Consider the following 21,160-nt stretch of genomic DNA (forward strand, 5'->3'; position numbering starts at 1 on the left):
CTGAGTTATCTCAAAAACTTTGTCTTCTACCTCTGAAATTCTTTCTTCTGCATGGTCTAACCTGTTGCTGATACTTTCCATTGCATCTTTAAGTTCCCTGATTGACTGTTTCATTTCCTTCAGCTCTGCTATATCCTTTTTATATTCTTCATATCATTCATCTCTTATTTGATTCTGTTTTTGGATTTCCTTTTGGTTATTTTCCACTTTATTAGCAGTTTCCTTCATTGTTTCCATCATTTCTTTCATTGTTTTCAACATGTGTATTCTAAATTCCTTTTCTGTCATTCCTAACATTTCTGTATAGGTGGAATCCTCTGCAGTAGCTACCTCATGGTCCCATGGCGGGGTTGTTCTGGACTGGTTCTTCATGTTGCCTGGAGTTTTCTGCTGATTCTTCCTCATGAGTGATTTCTTTTATCTGTTTCCTTGCCCTAATTTTCCTTTCACTTCCTCTTGCTCTTTAAGTTCTTGTGCCTGTGGACTAAGGGTTACAGGACCAGAAGGGTGAGAAGGTTGAGGAGCAAAAAAGGGATGAAAGAAAGGAGGACCGAGTGATAAGAAAAAAAAGAAAGATAGAGAAAGGAGAGGGGGTGGGGATAAGGAATATTGACAAAAAGAAGAGAGGTACAGAAAGAGGGAGACAGGGCAATATAGGTGTACAGTAGGGTACTTTGACACAACCTTAAAAAACCCCACCTTCTGGGAGTGTCCAGTTGGGTGGTTCCCTTGAGGTCAGCAGCTCTTTGCTAACCTGATCAGACACAGTACCCCACCTCCACCAAGTAGAGAGGAAAGACAAAAATGGTATAAATCAAACCAAAACAAGCAAACAGAAAACTTTACGGGGATACAATTGGGTGAAAAACCAAATGATAGCGGTAGAAACACTAGCAAAAATGAAGATGTAGTTATTAAAAAAGGCAGCAATGGGAAATTATAATTAAACTAGAAAAGTTGAGAAAGAAAAAGGGATCTGTATGGAAAAGATTGAAATTAAAAAGCAAAAGAACATCAACAACATCAAAATAAACAAACAAACAAAAAAAACAACCAAACAAAAAAAAAGAAAAAAATACACAACCAAAAACAAAGCAGTTTGTATATGTTATTGAATATTGTCTGGGCAACACGTGGTCTTCTGGGGTATGAGATGTTAGTCACAGTTCTGATACGACTGGAGGCTGCTGATTTCTCAAACCCCAGCAGGTAGACACCCTAAATCTCTCTTCAGCCCACTTAAAAGGCACTTTGAACTTGTAAACTTGCTGAGCAGAAGCTTTCCCAGCTTTCCGGCTGGAATCACTGCTGAAGTGGCTATCCGCTTACCCAGTGTGCCAAAACTGGTCTTACTCTGCCCCTGAGGGTTAGGGCTGCAAGGCGGCTCAGACCCCACCCTTAGGCTACTTGGTTGCTGGGTTACAAGCTCCCACCCGTTTCTAGCTCTGCGACCTTCAGGGCGGAGCTTGCAGGGGCAGATCACTGACAATGGTTCCGTGTGACCCACCGCCAAACACTATTAGCTCCGTCTGGCTCAGCGGCTCAGACTGGCCCTAGACAAAGGCCAAAGTTCTCCGCACTCCCGCTCAGGCCTTCCCCAGGGCAGTTCAACTCAGTGCCAAGCCCAAGGACATCAAAACAGTTCACAGGTAAGGCCTTTCTGGTTTGCAATCTCCCTGCTACTGAACTTACAGTTGTGGGCGGGTTTAGACGGATTGAACACACGCGACCACTTGCCGGTTTTCCACTGTTTTAGTCCTCCTCTTGGGGTCCAGAAGTCTCTCGCTGACTCCCTGTATCCTCATAGGAGTGATGATAGGCAGTTCCCACCAGACAGAGATGCCTGGAATCCTATCTCCCCAGACTCACGGTGCCCAGATGCAAGGAAGCTGTTACTCGGCTGCCATCTTGCTCCGCCTCCCGGAGAGTTTTAGGGGCTACTTTCAATCAGTCTGTGTTTTCGACTCTGATTCACAGGTTGGCATGTAATCTAAACTGGATTATTCAGATTCTCTCTCTTCTTCAGTCTCACTATGTCTCTAAAGAGCCTCCATCTTGAGGTAAGAGAATCAGGAAAGCAGGTACCACTTTAAATGCATAGTTTCAATAGTATTCTCAAGATTAGCAAGGAACCTTTTTTTTTTTCTGAGACAGAGTCTCACTTTGTCGCCTTCATTAGAGTGCTGCAGTGTCATAGCTCACAGCAACCTCAAACTCTTCGGCTCACGCGATCCTCTTGCCTCAGCCTCCCAAGGAACTGGGACTATAGGTGCCAGCCACAACATCCAGCTATTTTTTTTTTTAAGAGATAGGGTCTCGCTCTTGGTCAGACTGGTTTTGAACTCCTGCACTCAAGCAATCCACTCGCCTCAGCCTCACAGAGTGCTAGGATTACAGGTGTGAGCAATCATGCCTAACCCACAAGGAATCTTTCTCAACCTGTGGGTGGCAACCCCTTTTTAACAATGACAATACATTGCGGCATTAGGAAGGTTGAGAACCACTGCCCAAAACAATTTTAGGATGCCTATTACCCTCTCTTATTCTCTGATCATTTAAAAAAAGGAAAGGAGGGGTCAAGCTGGACATGGTGACTCACACCTATAATTCTAGGCTCTCTGGGAGGCTGAGACAGGAAAATTGCTTAAGCTCAGAAGTTGGACACCAGCTTGGGAGAGTAAGACCTTGTCTCTACTTAAAAAACAGAAAGATTACCCAGGCATGGTGATTCAGTCCTCTAGTCCCAGCTACTCAAGAAGCTGAGGCCGGTGGCACCCGTAGCTCAGTGGGTAGAGCGCTGTCCACATACACCCAGGCTGGCAGGTTCGAACCTAGCCCAGGCCAACTAAACAACAATGACAACTGCAATAAAAAAATAGTCAGGTGTTGTGGCGGGTGCCTGCAGTCCCAGCTACTTGGGAAGTTGAGGCAAGAGAATCGCCTAAGCCTAGGAGTTTGAGGTTGCTTATGAGCTGTGTTCCCACAGCACTCTCCCAAACTCCCAAAGACGACATAATGAGACGCTGTCTCAAAAAAAAAAAAAAAAGCAGCAGCAGCTGAGGCAGAAGGATCACTTAAATCCAAGAGTTTGAAGTTACAGTGAGCTATGATGATGCCACTGTTCCCAGGAAACAAAATGAGACTCTTGGGGGAAAAAATTAAAAAGTATGGATCAACTGACATTACTGTCTCAACTTCCCTATAAATCTGTCTACATCTACATCCATTCTTACCTTCTTGCCTTCTGTCACAATGGGAAAAAGTTCCCACACCTGCTCAAGGTTAACCCTTCTATCTGTGTACCTGATCCTACATGACTATCTTCTCTGGATCCCTGCTCTATCAATTATGTTTCTATCCTACACATTGAATTTTTCCCACTTCCCTTGACCCTACATTATCTTTAAATCATCATCTTTCTTTCTTCTCTTCACAGCTAAGTTTCTTTGAAGAGCCATAAACACTCAAGTCTCTTTACCTCCCACTCACTTCCACTTCATTCACTGTAAATCTAGATCTTATTACCATGGTGCCCACTCATCCACCCTCATCAAAGACACTAATGACACTTGCCATTAAATGTCATGGGAACTTCTCAATCCTCATATCACTAAACCTTGTCTTTCAGGTATCAGGCCAGCTGGTTCTCCTATCTCTGCCTGACCTTTTCAGAATCTAGTACTCTTCCCAAACTTGCCCCTTTTATGCTCACATTCTCCAGTTGACAGTCCTATACTTCCTTCCCTCTTATTCTAATATGCCTTCCCATGCATTTTCACCCATTCTTAGGGCTTCACATACAATGAGAATTCTTGTCATTCTCAAGCCTCTTTCTCTATTCTATATACTAGACATTTCTGTCTTAAATAGAGCATATCCAAAACTGTTGTCATTAACCTTCCACTCCATAAGAGCAACAATAATCATTCTCAAACATTAGCATGCCATTATTCAACTCTTAGCTTGTCAAAAAAATGCAGATACCTAAGCCCCACCATCTCATCCACTCCCCCAAAATACAATCTTATGCAGCGGTTCTCAACCTGTGGGTCATGACCCACAGTAACTATATTAAAGGGCCGTGGCATTAGGAAGGTTGAGAACCACTGTTAATAGAATCTTTCATATCTAGGATAGAAAACTTACATATATAATAATCACTCCAGGATATTACAATGCAGGTGTCCAAACTTTTGGAGGCAACAATCAATGTCTTGTCTATGTGGGACACACACACACACAATGATTTTTTTACAACATACTTGGAAAAACAGAACAAGCTGCTCTGACCACAACCTGGAGAAAAGTAATTTCTCAGCATATTAGTAACTCACTGTGGTATCCAAATGAGGAGCTCTAATAGAAATTGTTGAGTGAAAAGAATGTTATTCAGTAAATATAGTTTCAAACCAAGTTGAACTTTAAATAGTTTGGACAGAAGTGAGTTTGAAATTGTTCTCTCTGGCAGGTATTTATGTGACATGACTCTTTTATGTTGCCAATAATTAGGGAATCATAAGCTTTAACAGCCGAGAGGAGGTAGGGTTGATGATCTTTGACTACCTTCCCAAAGACACCCTCTGAATAAAAGGTGTTTTGGGGCTGGGCATAGTAGCTGACGCCTGTAATCCTAGCACTCTGGGAGGCTGAAGCAGAGATCCTTTAAGCTCAGGAATTCAAGACCAGCCTGAGAAAGAGGAGAACCCATTTCTATTAAAAACAGAAAAATTGGCCAAGTGTGGTGGTACACACTTGTAGTCCCAGATACTCAGGAGGCTGAGGCAAGAGGATCGCTTAATCCCAGAAGTCTGAGGTTGTTATGAGCTAGGCTGAGGTCACAGTACTCTAGCCTGGGCAACAAAATGAACCTCAATCTCACAAAAAAAAAAGCCTTCTCATCTCCTGCCAGTGGAAGGGCAAGGCCAGATTTTCCTTAGAAACAATTTAGTAGGTGTTTAGTGAACATAGTTCAGGTATATACGTAATACCTCTCATTCTTCTTTGCCAGTATAATTTTCTCCTTTCATTTCCCCAGCCCCCAATCCTACTGTTTTTATTATACAAAAGAGAAATAGAAGAAAGAAAAATGTAAGGGGACAATATTTATATACAGAACAAAGGAATAGTTATAATAATTTTTTAAGAAGCTAATGACTAGTCTCAGCACCCGTAGCACAGTGGTTACAGCGCCAGCCATGTGCACCAAAGCTGGCAGGTTCAAACCCAGCCTGGGCCAGCTAAACAACAATGACAAATGCAACAAAAAAATAGCTGGGCGTTATGGCAGGCACCTGTAGTCCCAGCTAATTGAGAGACTGAAGCAAGAGAATTGCTTAAGCCCAAGAGTTTGAGCTGTGATGTCACAGCACTCTACGGAGGGCAACATAGTGAGACTCTATAAAGAAAGAAAAGGAAGAAAGAAAAGAAAGAAAAGGAGGAAAGGGAGGAAGGGAAAGGGAAGGGGAAGGGGAAACGGAAGGGGAAAGAGAAAAAGAAGGGAAGGGAAGAGAAGGCAAGGGAAGGGAAGGGAAGGGAAGGGAGAAGCTAATGACTATTTAGAATGAAAAAAAGCTTATGACTATAAATTATTTAAACTAAATACAAATTCAAATAGCAATGATATAGAACTGAACTGTTACAAAGGTCACTTAAAAATGCGAAGATGCAAAGAGGAGTAATATTTAAGAATAAGTTAGGATATGGGTTTATTATTATCATATGATAATGAAAGCAATGATTTAACAATTGTTTTCTACCAACAAATAGACCTAGCATAATTTCCTTATGGTATGAATGGTTTTCAGATCCAATAAAAAATACCATTTTCTTGTAAATAACTTCTAAAAAATAAAATTCTCCAAAATTTGATATATTTTACTAATATTTACCCTACAAGACCAAATTTTGGTACAAGTAAAAACAAATGAAATGATGCCATATTGTTTTTATAAATTCTAGCAAATAATATGACAGAATCAACAAAACCAGGACAACATAAGCAATAAGACAGAAAAATTATTTATCAATCCACTACCTAAATATTACTTTCCAAAAAACTACCTTCAAAATTAGGGCATCCAGGCGTCCTAAAACTTTTTAAACAGCGGGCCAATTCACTGTCCCTCAGACCTTTGGAGGGCCAGACTATAGTTTAAAAAAAAAAAAAAAACTATGAACAAATTCCTATGCACACTGCACATATCTTATTTTGAAGTAAAAAAACAAAACGGGAACAAATACAATCACACCGCCTCATGTAGCCTGCAGGCCACAGTTTGAGGACCCCTGGTTTAGACAGTTCAATTAAGTTCAATAACGCATATATTTTTAAAAACAAAGCATTTTTATTTGATCTCTATAGCTTTGTTCCCAAAATGCATGGTTCTAAGTTGCTTACCTTGTCCATTTCCACTATTATCAACATCAGCCAAACACAAACAGCCTTGATCAAATTCTTCTTTCTCTCCCAGAACAGTAGACCACCAATCACGGGCTTTAAATAAAGACATTTCTTTCACTCTAAAAAGAAAATATTCATTTATAATAAAAATCCACTTCACACCATGAATTAATTATCTCTTAAGGCACAGCAAATTAAACTTGGACACTTTAGAGAAGAACATTTCCACATTAATTTTTAATATTTTGTATACATATAAGAAGCCATAAATCCAAATGGTAAGAAGCATTAATCAGATATTTTGCAACACCATTAGTAAATCAGGCTGAGAAATTATATACATTTTTGTTGGACTAATTCTTTCTTTGGAGACATTTAGAAAAGAACCACACAACAAAAAAAATAATTCTTTGGAGATTCACATATTACCAGCACTATTTAGTACAGAAGTCTAGCAAGATGCCTAACTTCTCTATCTGATCATCAGAGAAAATGCTCCAGAGTTGGCCCTCCAGAACCTTGGGGAATTGGTTCTAGGACTCCAGCAGATACAAAATACACAAATGCTTAAGTCTTTTATTTAAAATGACTTAGGACAGTCAGCCATCCATGTAGACTGGTTTTGATCCATAGCTAGTTGAATCCGTGGATGCAAAACCCAGGGACATGGAAGGCCAATTAGAACTCCTGTTACAAAGAATTACTGAGATGAACAAATGAGATCAAATGACTAATACTACGGTTATTATATTAATATTACAGGCACTACAAAAGCATTCACTCTTTTCCCCATTCTAATTGTAAAAAGGCAAGATGGAAGAGGAAAATGCACACCAAAAAGAAACAGAAAAATCGGGCTGCAGGTCTATTTATGCCACTAACTGTCTGTGTCTCCTCAGGCAACCCATGCAACCTCTCTGTGCTTTGATTTCTTATCTAAAATAAGCATATACCAGCTCTACCTACTGTGGAGTTACTGATATGGTGCACGTGAAAACATATGGAACTTTTGCCTCCACAAAAAAAAATGTTTTAAAATTAGTCAGGCATGAAGGGAGGATTGCTTGTACCCAGGAATTCAACAGTTTAATGTTCCAGTAAGCTATGATCATGTCATTGTAATCTAGCCGGGGAGACAGACTGAAACCCTACCTCTCAAAAATAAAAATTTCAAAATGACTAGTTTGACGAAAAAAAAAAAGACAAGAAAAAAAGAAACAAAACTCCATCTAAGGTCCTCTATGCTGAGAAAAGAAAGTAGCCAGATAAAGATAGGACATTGACGGAAGTGAAAGAAAAATACCTAACAGGTAAATAAATTTCAACATATAGGTATGTAGGAGAGTTTCTTTTCTTTCTTTTTTTTTTGCAGACAGAGCCTCAAGCTTTTGCCCTAGGTAGAGTGCTGTGGCATAACAGCTCACAGCAACCTCCAACTCCTGGGCAATTCTCTTGCCTCAGCCTCCCAAGTAGCTGGGTCTACAGGCACCCACCACAACACCCAGCTATTTTTTGTTTGCAGTTGTTTGTCAGGCCCAGGCTAGATTCGAACCTGCCAGCTCTGATGTATGTGGCTGGTGCCTCAGTGGCTTGAGCTACAGGCGCCAAGCCTTTTCTTTCTTTTTTTTTAGAGATGAGGTCTCACTATGTTGGCCAGACTGGTCTCCAGCTCCTGGCCTCAAGCAATCTTCCCACCTCCAGCCACTTGAGTGGCTGAGATTAACAGGTATGAGCTACCACATCTGGCTTGTAGGAGTGTTTCTGAAAAATATTTGCATCGCTCATTATAGCTGATGATATCATATAACCATACAAATTGGCATTTAATATTATCAAAGGAAAAGCAGGAGTCAGTTATCCAAAAGGAAGTGAAAAGAATGTATCCAGAAAGAGGGAATGAGCAGTATATATTGAATGCTGATGATACATCATAAAGATGAAGACTTGGAGGCACAAGCTCTGTTTGGAGACATAGCCAATTAATAGTAATCAACCAAAGAGTAAGTGATCCTCTGCTTACATTCAGCATGGCCCAGTTCCAAAGAGCTCTCAAGGAGAGAAAATAGGAAAGGATCTTATCTTTGACTCTATGCAGGCAGAAGAGAAAACCTCATGGAGGCTGCCTGGAGAACATACTAAACATCTAGGAAGGGAGAAGAGGGATTTTGGTTAATATTATCGAATGATGTATAAAAAAATCAAAATTGGTGAAGTATAGTGGCTCAGCACTTTAGAAGGCTGAGACAAGAGTATCACTTGAGGCCAGGAGTTCAAGGCCAGCCTGAGCAACAAAGCAAGACCCTGTCTCTACAAAAAATTAAAAAAATAGCTAGAAACACATGTCTGTAGTCCCAGCTACTCAGAAAGCTGAGGCAGAAAGATCACTTGAGCCTAGGAACTCAAAGTTACAATAAGCTATAAACATGTCACTGCACTCCAGCCTGGGCATTAGAGTGAGATCTCATCTCTAAAAAAATGAGAAGAAAATCGAAAATCAAAATCCTTAGATAAGTGACCACAAGAGACTTAAATGGAGTTTGAATATAAATATTGCATCAAGTGAAAATAACCATCATGTGAAAATAGTCTTGAAAACCTTTGTTAATGAACAAAATGTTTCAGCTTGCTAGAAAGAAGAAAAATATTCTCCAGTATGAAAAAACTAACTTTTCGGGTGGCACCTGTTGCTCAGTGAGTAGGGCACTGGCCCCATCTATCGAGGGTGGCAAGTTCAAACCCGGCCCTGGCCAAACTGCAACAGAAAAATAGCTGGGTGTTGTGGCAGGCGTCTGTAGTCCCAGCTACTAGGGAGGCTGAAGCAAGAGAATTGCCTAAGCCCAAGAGCTGGAGGTTGCTGTGAGCTGTGACACCACAGCACTCTATTGAGGGATGGAGGGCAACGAAGTGAGACTCTGTGTCTAAAAAAAAAAAAGGAAAAAGAAAAAACTTTTCAACATTGTCTACAAACAGAAATGTCTAACAAAAACACTAATTTCTCATGAATTTCTAACATAAAATTAAAGACCTATTTCTACTGACAAAATAACAAAGGCAGTGCTTAAATCCCTCCTGTTTCTCCTGGTCTACCAATTTCTCCTTAGTCGTCTATTATTCACACCAACATCTACCACTTTGTTAGTTCCTGAAAGCCCCTTTTCCCATATATTTTAGTTCCTTGCTACTAAAGGTGTAATCCTTGGATCACTACCATCAGTATCACCCTTGAGCTTGTTAGAAATGCAGAATATCATCCTCCCCAAACAATATTTCCAGATATTCACATGCATGCACCTTAAGGTTGGAGAAACACTGATTTAACTGATATCTGATTGCATAAGTGGGTATTTTCTTACAGCAGACATCTAGTTTCCCCATTCTTTTCCCTAATACCTCTGCTACCAGTTGCCTTTCCAGGGCGCAAAACAAGAGAATTATTTTTCAAAACAAAGAGCGAAAATAGCTGGAAGGTATCCATCAATCAACTAGTCCACTCATGTTGTAGGAGAAGCCCAAAGAAGTTAACATTTGCCTGACTCACACAGCAAATGGAGAACTCTGCTTCCACATGCTCTCTTCTTGGTCTCATTAGGCTGACGTGCCCTGAAACTTAACATCTGAAAAACTGAAGAAGTATGTCAGCAGAGAGTTTTTTTGCTTTGCTTTGTTTCAATTGTTTTTTTAAATATGAAATGCTTCGTGAATTTACATGTCATCTTTGTGCAGGGGCCATGCTAATCTCTGTCTCATTTCAATTTTAGTATATGTGCTGCCCAAGTGAGCGATGTTTTAATTTTTTAAAAGAGTATAGATGGAGCGCTCATTTTAACCATAAGCACAACAAATGGTTCTTCCTTACAAGATCATAGCTACCTTAATTATTTCAGACCAACAATATACTGACTTTCATACCTGTATTGAAGGACCCAGTGTCACCATGACGCCATTTTGGGCTTTTGGGCTTTCATTCTCCATTTTTAGAAAAGCTGAAAGTTCCCAGTTTCATTTCCTAGTAAACCACTCCCCTTCCTATCTCCCAGAGTGCGTCCACCCCCCGGCCATTAAGATTGGTGGGACCAATCAGCTTTAAACTCTAGTATAGGCACAAGAAATAACCAATCCAAGGGCCACACTTTGCTTCCCACACCCCTCACCCCATAGCCCCCTCAGGGTTAAAACCCCGGGAGCCACAAGCATGGGGCTCTCGGTCCCAGCTACATCTGGGAGTGCCGACAGCCCAGGCTCGAGCTTGAATAAACGTCCTTGTGTGATTGCATCGGTGTCTGGCTCTCTCGTATGGTCATTGGAACCCCAAATCTTGGGTGTAATATTTGGGGGCTCATCTGGGATTCCCAAGACCCCAAGAGACCCCACTGGATGGCCAGTAAGTGTACATGTCTTTGTATTTGTGGATTCTTTCTGTACTGCACAGGTTTGGGGTTGTGGTCGGAAGACAGCCTAGGTGGATGCACTGGAGGGCCACCGACCAGAGGTAGCAGAAGACGTTCCCACTCTCTGGGGGAAGGCTGGGATGTGGAATCCCCAGCCTCCTACAGTCGGGATCAGGTGGAATTGATCCTTTAGGGCTTTTGAGTAGGAGCGGGCTACACCCACGGACGAGCACCAGGCCATCCATTCACTTTCAGTTTTGCTTCAATTCAGCCCGCGGCTGTGTCTGCCTTTGTTTTTGTATAGTGTGTGTTGTGTTGTGTGTTGGCTGGGCAACTCTGATGATGGGACAGACTCAGACGACTCCCCTTTCACTTATCCTTGACCACTTCTAGGACTTCCGGGCCCAAGCCTAGAACCTGGGTTTAGTGGTGAAGAAAAATAAACTTCAGACCTTTTGCAGGAGCAAATGGCTGACCTTCTACGTCAGATGGCTGCCTGAAGGAACCTTTCACCTCCCCTTTATTCTCCAGGTTAAGGATATTGTCCACAGGCCTAAGATGGACCATCCCGATCAGGTCCCATACATTACTACCTGGCAGAACCTGGTTGAGGACCCCCCTCCCTGGCTGAAAAGTATCTTACCACCCCAGTTGGAAAAAACTGAGGCCAGCACAGTGCTTGCCCTGCGGGAAAAGCCTAAGCCCAAAGAGACTAGACCCCCCGCCTCTGCCCCCCTGTATCCTGTGTTGCTGAGCAAAGTGAGCCCAGAAGAACTGTTTCCTCACCCTACCTTCCCTTGGTCTAGGCACACCATAGTGCCTAGCTGGTCCCAGGAGAGGCTGAAGCGGCGGCAGCACCACCTGTCAGTAGTCCACCGCATACCCACAGGAGGGCCTTACGGAACACATCTGGACAGCGTGGGCGGGCTGTAGCCAATTCTACAGCCTTACCACTCCAGCGGGCCCTCCGGAGGAGGGAACCCTGCACTATTGGCCTTTCGCCACGAGTGACTTACACAACTGGAAAATGCACAACCCTAAGTTCTCAGAAAAACCCACTGCCCTTATTGACCTATTGGATTCTATCCTTTTCACCCATCAGCCCACTTGGGACGACTGCCAAAAGCTGCTACAGATCCTCTTCACTACTGAGGAGAGGGACCAAATCTTGGCAGAGGCACAGAAGTCCGTCCTGGATGACAGTGGGTGGCTTACCACGAACCCAGCATTAATTGAGGCTGCGTTCCCACTGACCTGGCCAGATTGGAATTTTAATATGGCAGACGTTAAGGTGAGCCTCCAAGTTTACCGCCAGACTCTAAGGTGAGCCTCCAAGTTTATCTCCAGACTCTTCCACCAGACTCTAATAAAGCAGCAAGTACCCATCGACCCACGAATGGACTAGCAAATTATTGTACATGTATACAATGGAATACTATGCAGCCTTAAAGAAAGATGGAGACTTTACCTCTTTCATGTTTACATGGATGGAGCTGGAACATATTCTTCTTAGCAAAGTATCTCAGGAATGGAAGAAAAAGTATCCAATGTACTCAGCCCTACTATGAAGTTAAATTATAGCTTTCACATGAAGACTATAACCCAACTATAGCACAAAACTATGGGGAAAAGGCCAAGGAAGGGGAAGGGAGGGGGGAGGTTTTGGTGGAGGGAGGGCAATGGGTGGGGCTACATCTATGGTGCATCTTAGAATGGGGACAGGCAATTGCACTAATGTATACAGCTATGATTTAACAATAAAAAAAAAGAAGAAAAAAATAAAAATAAATAAATAAAGGCAGCAAGGAAGCCAACTAATTTGGCCAAAGTAGGTAATGTATAGCAAGAGAAAGATAAGTCCCCCTCTGCCTTCCTAGAGTGAATCATGGAGGCATTCTGCACTTACACGCCCATGGATCCAGAGGCAGAGAATAGTAAGGCAGCAGTTATGATAGCTTTTGTTAATCAGTCAGGTCCCGACATTAAGAGAAAACTTCAGAGAACAGACAGGTTGGCAGAGAAGTCCCTGCAGGACTTGCTGGTGGTGGCTGAGCAAGTATACAACAACTGAGAGAGGCCAAAGGAAAAACAGACGCGTGCCAGCAACAAGCAAACCAAGGACCTCACTAAGATCCTGCTCACGGCCATGGTAAGCAGCTCGGAAGAGAAGGAGCCGAGGCTGCAGAAATTGGCCACCAGAAGAGGTAGGGAGTTGCCCCGGGGAATCAACCTCTCAGCTACCGAGAGATCAGTGTGCATACTGCAGGGAGACTGGCCACTGGGTCAGAGAATGTCCCAAAAATGGAACAGTGAGGATCTCCCTCGTAACCGAGCCCACATCCTAGAACTTGGGGAATCAGTGACTAGAGGGGACGATCCCATACTCATCAGATTCACGGCAGCAGGGAGAAAGGCAGCAGGATAGGAATGGGGAAAGACTTGGAGAATTCACCTGTATGATAGAGTTCAGACGCCCTACACAAACAAAGGGGGTATGTTCACCTTAAAAGTTATTTATACCACCCCCAACTCTGGCCCCTCTTTAGCTGTTGGTCCTAACACGGTTTTGCAACCGCACCCACCAGTTCCGGCTACTCCCTGCCTCTATGTCCTCTGCTCCTCTCTCTCCTAGCCCCTTTCTCAGTCCCTCACCAATTAACCTCACCGGGCCCCGGATCCTATTTGGGACCTTCTTGTCAGCACCTATCGAGTACTTAATCACGGCTGGAGTTAACTAATGCATGCTGGCTTTGTCTTGATGTGAAACCCCCCCTACTCTGAGGGCACAGCCATCCAAGATAGCTTTACTCCTGGTGAGGCCACAGCTTGCCACTGGCATCAGCATGGTCACCCTCTCCTTACCCTCCAATCTGTCTCAGGGAAGGGAACTTGTGTGGGATGGGCGCCCACCTCCCACAGGCACCTATGTAACAATATCTACCAGTGGAATGGAATCGGGTATTTACTGCCCCCCAAAGACACCTGGTGGGCTTGCTCCATGGGCCTGGCTCCATGCATACATTCAGGAGTCTTAAATGCAACCAAAGATTACTGTGTCCTTGTGCAACTGATACCTAGACTAATTTACCATAAGCAAGAAACTGTTCTTCAGAGATTTGAAAGCACAGGCCGTCATTTCAAAAGGGAACCTGTGACGGCACTCACCATCTCCGCCCTGTTAGGACTGGGGTTAGCAGGGGCAGGCACTGGGATCTCAGCTCTAGTCCTCCAAGATAAAAACTATGAAGTGCTACGAGCAGCCATCAATCTAGATATAGAAGGGACAGAAAAATCCATTACTCTACTTCAGGACTTCCTCACTTCCCTTTCTGAAGTAGTGCTCCAGAACCGGAGGGGGCTCAACTCGCTGTTTTTGCAGCAAGGAGGATTGCGCACTGCTCTAGGCAAGGAATGCTGTTTTTATGCTGATCATTCTGGGATAGTTAAAGAATCCATGACCCTAGTACGGGAAGGACTACAGAGACACAGACAAGAAAGAGAACAAGCCCAGACCTGGTAGGAGGCTATGTTTAATTGGTCCCGGTGGCTTACCACCCTCATTTCTACCATAGCTGGACCCTTAATCCTGCTCTTACTAACCTTAACAATAGGACCATGTGTAATTAACAGGCTTATAAATTTTATAAAAGAACAAGTTGGGGCAGTGCAACTCATGGCTCTCAGAGCCCAGTATCAGCCCTTAAGCTCCCCTGACAATCCCAGATTCACCACTGAGGTCCCATGATTGGGTCCTCTTATTTACAGGGAGAAGGGGGGAATAAAGGACCCAGTGACACCCTGACACCATTTTGGGCTTTTGGGCTTTCATCTCCATTTTTAGAAAACCTGAAAGTTCCTAGTTTCATTTCTCCTAGTTTCCTTCCCTAGTAAACCACACCCCTCCCTATCTCCCAGAGTGCGGAGTGCATCTGCCACCGGCTGCTAAGATTGGCAGGACCCAATCAGCTTTAAACTCTAGTATAGGCACAAGAAATAACCAATCCAAGGGCCACACTTTGCTTCCCACACCCCTCACCCCATATCCCCCTCATAAAAAACCCCGAGTACTACGAGCACGGGGCTCTCGGCCCCAGCTGCATCTGGGAGTGCTGACGGCCCAGGCTTGAGCTTGAATAAACGCCCTTGTGTGATTGCATTGGTGTCTAACTCTCTCGTATGGTCATTGGGAACCCCAAATCTCAGGTGTAACAGTATAAAACATAAATAGAATAATAGAAAATTTTTCTAAGTTCCATTACATCAAAATCCTGTACATTGGTTCCCCCATGTTCCAAATGGTACCATTGTAGACAATGATTTATGAAAAATAAAGACATCTTGGCTTGGTGCCTGTAGCTCAGCAGGTAGGGCACCAGCCACAGACACGGGAGCCGGCAGGTGGCCTGCCAAACAACAACAACTATAACTAAAAAATAGCCAGGCATAAAAACGAAAAGAATTAAGTACAGATATAAACTGCAATATGAATGAACCTTAAAAACATAATGTTTGGTGAAAGAAGCCACTCACAACAGACCATGTATTATATGATTCCATTTATATACAATGTCCAGAAAAGGCAAATTCATAGAGACAGACATAGATTAGTAGTTGCCTAGGGCCAGGGGGTGGTGAGGGAGGAGGGTAGAGGAGCCATAGTGAAAGGACATGAGGGTTCCTTTTGAGGTCATAAAAATATTCTAACATTGATTGTGGTAATGGTTGAACATATCCATGAACACACAAAAACTCCCCAAGGAAGATGTGCAACTAAATTATGTGTTATATGATGAATATTATGTGTTAAATTAGTGAACTGTATTGTAAAGGAATTATATTTCAATAAAGCTGATTTTTGTTCTGAGAAAGAGTCTTACTCTGTTGCTCAGCCTAGAGTGCCATGGCATCATCCTAGCTCACATCAACCTCAAACACCCAGGTCCAAGTGATCCGCCTTCCTTTATCTCTGAATAAATGGGACTACAAGTACCCACCACAATACCAGTGAATTTTTTTTCTATCTTTTTAAAAGACTGGGGTCTCACTCTTACTCAGGCTAGTCTCAAACTCCTGAGGTCAAGTGATCCTCCTGCCTTAGCATCCTAGACTGCTATGACTATAGGAGTGAGCCACCACACCCAGCCAATAAAGCTATTATTTTTTTTTTTTAAGAGTAAATGGTGGCTCGGTATCTGTAGCTCAGCAGCTAGGGCACCAGCCACATACACCAGGGCTGGCAGGTTTGAACACGGCCCAGGCCTGCCAAACAATGACAACTACAACAAAAAAAATAGCCAGGCATTGTGGTAGGTGCCTGTAGTCCCAGCTACTTAGGAGGCTGAGGCAAGAGAATCACTTAAGCCCAGGAGTTCGAGGTTGCTGTGAGCTGTGACGCCACAGTACTCTATCAAGTGTGACATAATGAGACTCTTGTCTCAAAAAAAAAAAAGGCCAGGCGTGGTGGCTCATGCCTGTAGTCCCAGTGCTGTGAGAGGCCGAGGTGGGTAGATTGCCTGAGCTCAGAGGTTCGAGACCAGTATGACCAGCAGTGAGCCAGAGTAAGACCCCATCTCTACTAACATCAAAAACAGCGGGACAGAGCATCACCAGAGGAAGAAGAAAATGAACAAAAAAAAAAAAAAGAGTACTTCAAACGAAGAAGAATGAACAAGCAAGCTGAAATTAAAAATTAAAAAGAAAGAACAGTAAATGGTAATGGATACATGGCGTTCATTTTACTATTCTTTACACTTTTATGTTTTAAATTTCCCACCAAAAACAAAAATCACTTTTTTTAAAGTAGGACACTCCTATCTAAGAAGGATAGCAAATTAAATTCAGAAGGTTAGCAAAAGAAATTCCACCCTTTCTCCTGGAAGACATCTCCCAAGCCATTGAGAAAAAGAAAAATTAGACATAAATTAAGACTTAGATACAAATGCTAATTTATATTCCAAATTGAGAAAGATATACTGTTGACCTTGAGATACTAAGGTAAGTAGTTGGGTAAGAGTGATCAGGTACTGACAGGAAGAAGAAAAGTACGGAACAACAGTAACAGGGCATTCTTCAGTCATGAAACCTGGACGTTAGATTACAAAAAAACAAATAAATATAATTTCCAACAACTAACAGTAAAATATGAATTTACTTATTTATTTATTTCGTTAACTATTGAGTAACAATAAGTAATAGGGCTGGCATTTTATCCCCTATTCAATGTTAATTTCCAGTTCCTCAGAGATTTTTCTTAAGTAAGTGGAAAATAAGAACAAAAAAATCAGGTTTTCAATGACAATCACTTCCCTTCACCTTCAAAGAAAATAATAGCTAATATTTATCATTTACTAAATCCCAGGCTTGCAAGTATTCTATTTTAATCTTCATCACAAAACTACAGTCAGATATACTTGAATACAGAGAGGTTAAGAAACCTGTCCAAGTAGTCACAACTAATAAGTGCTATATGGTTCCTAAATCCAGGCTGGTCTACTCCAGAACTCTGAACAAATGGTCTTTGCAGCCATCCCATGTAGACTATAACAGCAATAGTTCTGTTCATATTAATTGTGATCACTACAAGTTCAAACTGCAGAAAAGTATTTCATACATTTAAAGTGTTAAAGGATAACTATAAAACAATAATTTGAAGGTTTTAACAGATGCATTCCTATAAATAGACACAAAAGATTAGTTTCGAATGCCTTCCTAGAATAATAAATAGTACATAATCTTTTTATCCCCTAATCTCCAGAAATTTCCTTCGACACTTACCACTTGACACTTTCCTCTTTGTTTATAATACTTATTCATATACTTGTTCACATCCATACCAACTTTACTGAAATGTAGGTTTCATTTAAGAGGTGGATGTTTTAACGCCTCATTGACCTCATCCTACAATGTGTAATGATAAATAGAAGAATGGCTGTGACGATGGTAACCCAAAGAAACCTGTGGGAAGAACTTATGGGTTTTAAGGCAAGTTCTGGAATTAGGAGGCGAAGACTGAAGCTAGTATTCATATTTGGAGCTTTGCTAGTGTCACTTCAAAATTCAGAAAGTAGGAATCAAGTCCACCAAGGAAAAATGAAAAATGTACATAGAGTGTTAGAAGAATGTTGTTTTTCAGAGCAATAACACAGGGCTCAGTGTTGAGATTTTCATTAAAAGACACAAAAGGCACAAAAGCTGTAGGGGGCCAGACCTGGGTTTAATTTCAGACCCCACATTCCAGCTATACCTTAGACATGTCCCTCATTCTCTACCATCATAACTGTTCTAGGGGGAAGGAGGACAAAATAGCTCAACCCATAGCAAGTACTCAATAAATGTCAGATAACTGTCAGCAATAACTTAGTAGTAGTAATAATGGTGATAACATTAGCGTTAATAGTGGTAGTGATGGTTATGGTAGTATGCTCAGAAGTCACAATTACAAATGTCAAGGTGACTCTCTGGACCAAATTTTTTTTTTTTTTTGAGACAGAGTCCCACTTTGTCACTCTTGGTAGAGTGTCATGGCCTCATAGCTCATAGCAACCTCAGACTCTTGGGCTCAAAAGATCCTCTTACCACAGCCTCCTGAGTAGCTGGGACTACGGGCGCCCACCACAAGACCCGGCTATTTTTTTTTTTTTTTGAGATGGTGTCTCCCTCTAGCTCAGGCTGGTCTCAAACTCCATAAACTCAGGCCATGTTCCTGCCTTGGCCTTCCAAGGTGCTGGGATTACAGGCATGAGCCACTGTGCCCAGCCAGGACTGAAATTTTATTTATTTTTTTTTTTTGGCCGGGGCTGGGTTTGAACCCGCCACCTCCGGCATATGGGACCGGCGCCCTACCCGCTGAGCCACAGGCGCCGCCCCAGGACTGAAATTTTAAATGGGACATCAAAAACACTGATAGAAATCTTTAATGGAAATGTTAATAATCAACAAGTATGTTTTGTAATAACTTCATTATTAATAAATTTGTAAAACATATTTGAAAGTATTCTCAAAGATAAGACTTGGTACATAGCTCAAAAGACAAAAAACTTCAGTAGAGTTTCATGGTGTCACAGGTCACAGCAACCTCCAACTCTTGGGCTTAAGAGATTCTATTGCCTCAGCCTCCCCAGTAGCTGGAAATACAGGTGCCCGCCACAACACCCGGCTATTTTTTTTGTTGCAGTTGCCACTGCTGTTTTAGTTGGCCCGGTGAGTTCAAACCCGCCATCCTCAGTATATGCACCTGGGGCCCTACCCACTCAGCCATAGGGGCCACCCACATAAAACTTTTCAAACTACTATATACCACTGCTATTGGATTTTTCTCCCTTCAGTGAATAGTTCCCTCAAGAACTACCATAACTATAAGTGAAAAGTTATAATTTAAGCACAATTACAAAAAATGAAAAATTTCTTAAACTCTCACGAATAACTTGAAAATTATTTCCAAAGGAATGTTTTCTCCTTTAATTCTTCTTTAGAAAAGCCTAAAATTTCTAAAGTTTCTTTTTTCTAATTCTTCAGTGTATTAACCAAAAAAAATCAGCATTTTCTTTACCAAAATGCTAAAAAATTAGAAAATATTTCTGTTTATGAATGCTGGCAGGCTTTAGTTAAGATCCACAGTTTTCCCTGCAGCATCTTTCAAATTGTGTGTGTATGTATGTGTGTTATGTGTATACTTGTAAGATATGTATACACGTGAGATACGGCTTCCTTTGTTCTTGTTTTGTTTTGATTTTCACCAGATCACAGTTCAAGGACGATTGAGTTTCATTTTTTAAGTACAAGAGGGACTCAAAAAACTCAGTCAATTTCTCCAGGAAACAGGTCAACTGCAGGATTTGTTTGGGACCAGGCACTAATAAAAATCACCTCAGGGCGGTGCCTGTGGCTCAAGGAGTAGGGCGCCGGTCCCATATGCCAGAGGTGGTGGCTTCAAACCCAGCCCCGGCCAAAAAAAAAAAAAAAAAAATCACCTCAGTTCATCTAAACTGCTGTGGTCTGCAAAGTAAAGAAAGAATAAAGAACAATAATCCTATTACATGAAGGATTAGGGTATTAGTACACGCATTCTACTTCAGTCATGGGCTGGGACCTGCTTTGACCCTTCCCTCACAAACTGTTAAAGTGTCAGAGTAGGATGCTCATGCACCACGTGACATTCTTCAATGGAATACTTAAAAATTTTTATCACCCTTGTCTCGAAGATGTTTACAGGATCTCACACACTCAGTGCTCATAGTGTTCGTATGCAAACATCCTTCTTAAGAAGCCGATAACCTTACATTCCCAAAACCATTACACTGCATCAGTGTTCTTCACAAAATTTGAAAATGGCATTCATGAACCGAAAGTTTAATTGGACACATACTTTCTTACCTGATGCCAAGTCAGATGGGCTCTGCCCCACCTTTCTACGAACCCTCCTTCCGCAGATTTCCCTTTAAGAACGCCTGACAAGGGTCCCAGGGACGGAACAGAGAAAGCAAGAACACAGGGTGCAGAGTAAATCAACCCTTACCTTCACTACTTCCTCTCGTTCTCCTGTTCGAATCTGTTCCACGTCTGAGGCAAAGAGCGAGTCCCAACAGGCAGCACGAGTTGGAGAGATTTCCCCAAGAAGCTCCCCTGCGCTCCCTGTCACCCCCAGAGACAACGGAGGAAACGGCATCTATCCCTCGGAAAGACTACACAGACGAGAACAACTGCAAGTCCTGTTGCTCACAAGGAGGAAACCATGGAGGCGCCGACAGTGAGCGGGATGAAGCAGAAAACCGACAGCCTCGGCGGAAGGGACATCTCCCCACTCCAGCCTAACTCCAAGCCATCTTCGCCCTGTTGTCATAGCACTTTATAACGGACGCTACTGCGCAAGTCAGACGCTGTGCCGCGACGCCTGCTGGGGGTTGAAGTGCGGGTGGCCGTGGCGTGGTAAGCGGAGAACGATTCTGAGTGGGCCGCGGATGAATTCTAATTTCTACTGGGGCGTGGTTCGTCTGAACCACAGCCCAGTCCTCATTAAAGGAAGGAGATAATTAACGCAATTCTTTTCCTCAGGAGGATCGACCTCCCGCCGGAGCTGCGGGCGCAGACCACGCCCCTCCCGCAGCGTCCCCAGCCCCGCCCCTCGGCGCTCTTGAGTGGGGCCGTCCTGGGGGCAGGGCTCTTGCTGATTGGTGGGTGGGCAGGGCGGGGCTTTCCGGGCTTTTTGTTGGCGCCGCTGATGCACCGGTTCCAGTTGACCAGAGGCTCTCCTACTGGGAGGTTTTGGCGAGGACCGCTTGAGACCAGGATACTAACGTAGGCAACACAACGAAACCTCATCTCTACAAAAAAAATTAAAAATTGTCTTGGCGTAGTGGCGCAAATCTGTAATCCT

The 21,160-nt window shown here is 42.7% G+C and overlaps 1 protein-coding gene and 1 non-coding gene across 4 annotated transcripts in view; both read right to left on the reverse strand.

The window, feature by feature from the left end:
* The window catches only part of BBS9 (Bardet-Biedl syndrome 9), a 610,039-nt gene extending 589,167 nt beyond the window's left edge, over positions 1–20,872 (reverse strand). For 2 of the 3 annotated variants that reach the window (XM_053609065.1, XM_053609064.1), the window contains exons 1-2: positions 20,303–20,872; positions 6,398–6,519 (exon numbers count right to left, since the gene is read on the reverse strand). In XM_053609065.1, the coding sequence (XP_053465040.1) occupies positions 6,398–6,509 (112 nt within the window). In that variant the 5' untranslated portion in view covers positions 6,510–6,519; positions 20,303–20,872. The remainder of the gene's footprint in view (positions 1–6,397; positions 6,520–20,302) is intronic. The other variant, XM_053609066.1, reaches the window with a different exon arrangement.
* On the reverse strand, positions 10,079–10,182 carry LOC128560556 (U6 spliceosomal RNA). Its single transcript, XR_008373051.1, has one exon. It is a non-coding gene; the product is annotated as a U6 spliceosomal RNA (small nuclear RNA).
* Positions 20,873–21,160: the final 288 nt, after the last annotated feature.

The sequence above is a fragment of the Nycticebus coucang genome, chromosome 11 (assembly GCF_027406575.1).
Source record: "Nycticebus coucang isolate mNycCou1 chromosome 11, mNycCou1.pri, whole genome shotgun sequence".
Classification (NCBI taxonomy): domain Eukaryota; kingdom Metazoa; phylum Chordata; class Mammalia; order Primates; family Lorisidae; genus Nycticebus; species Nycticebus coucang.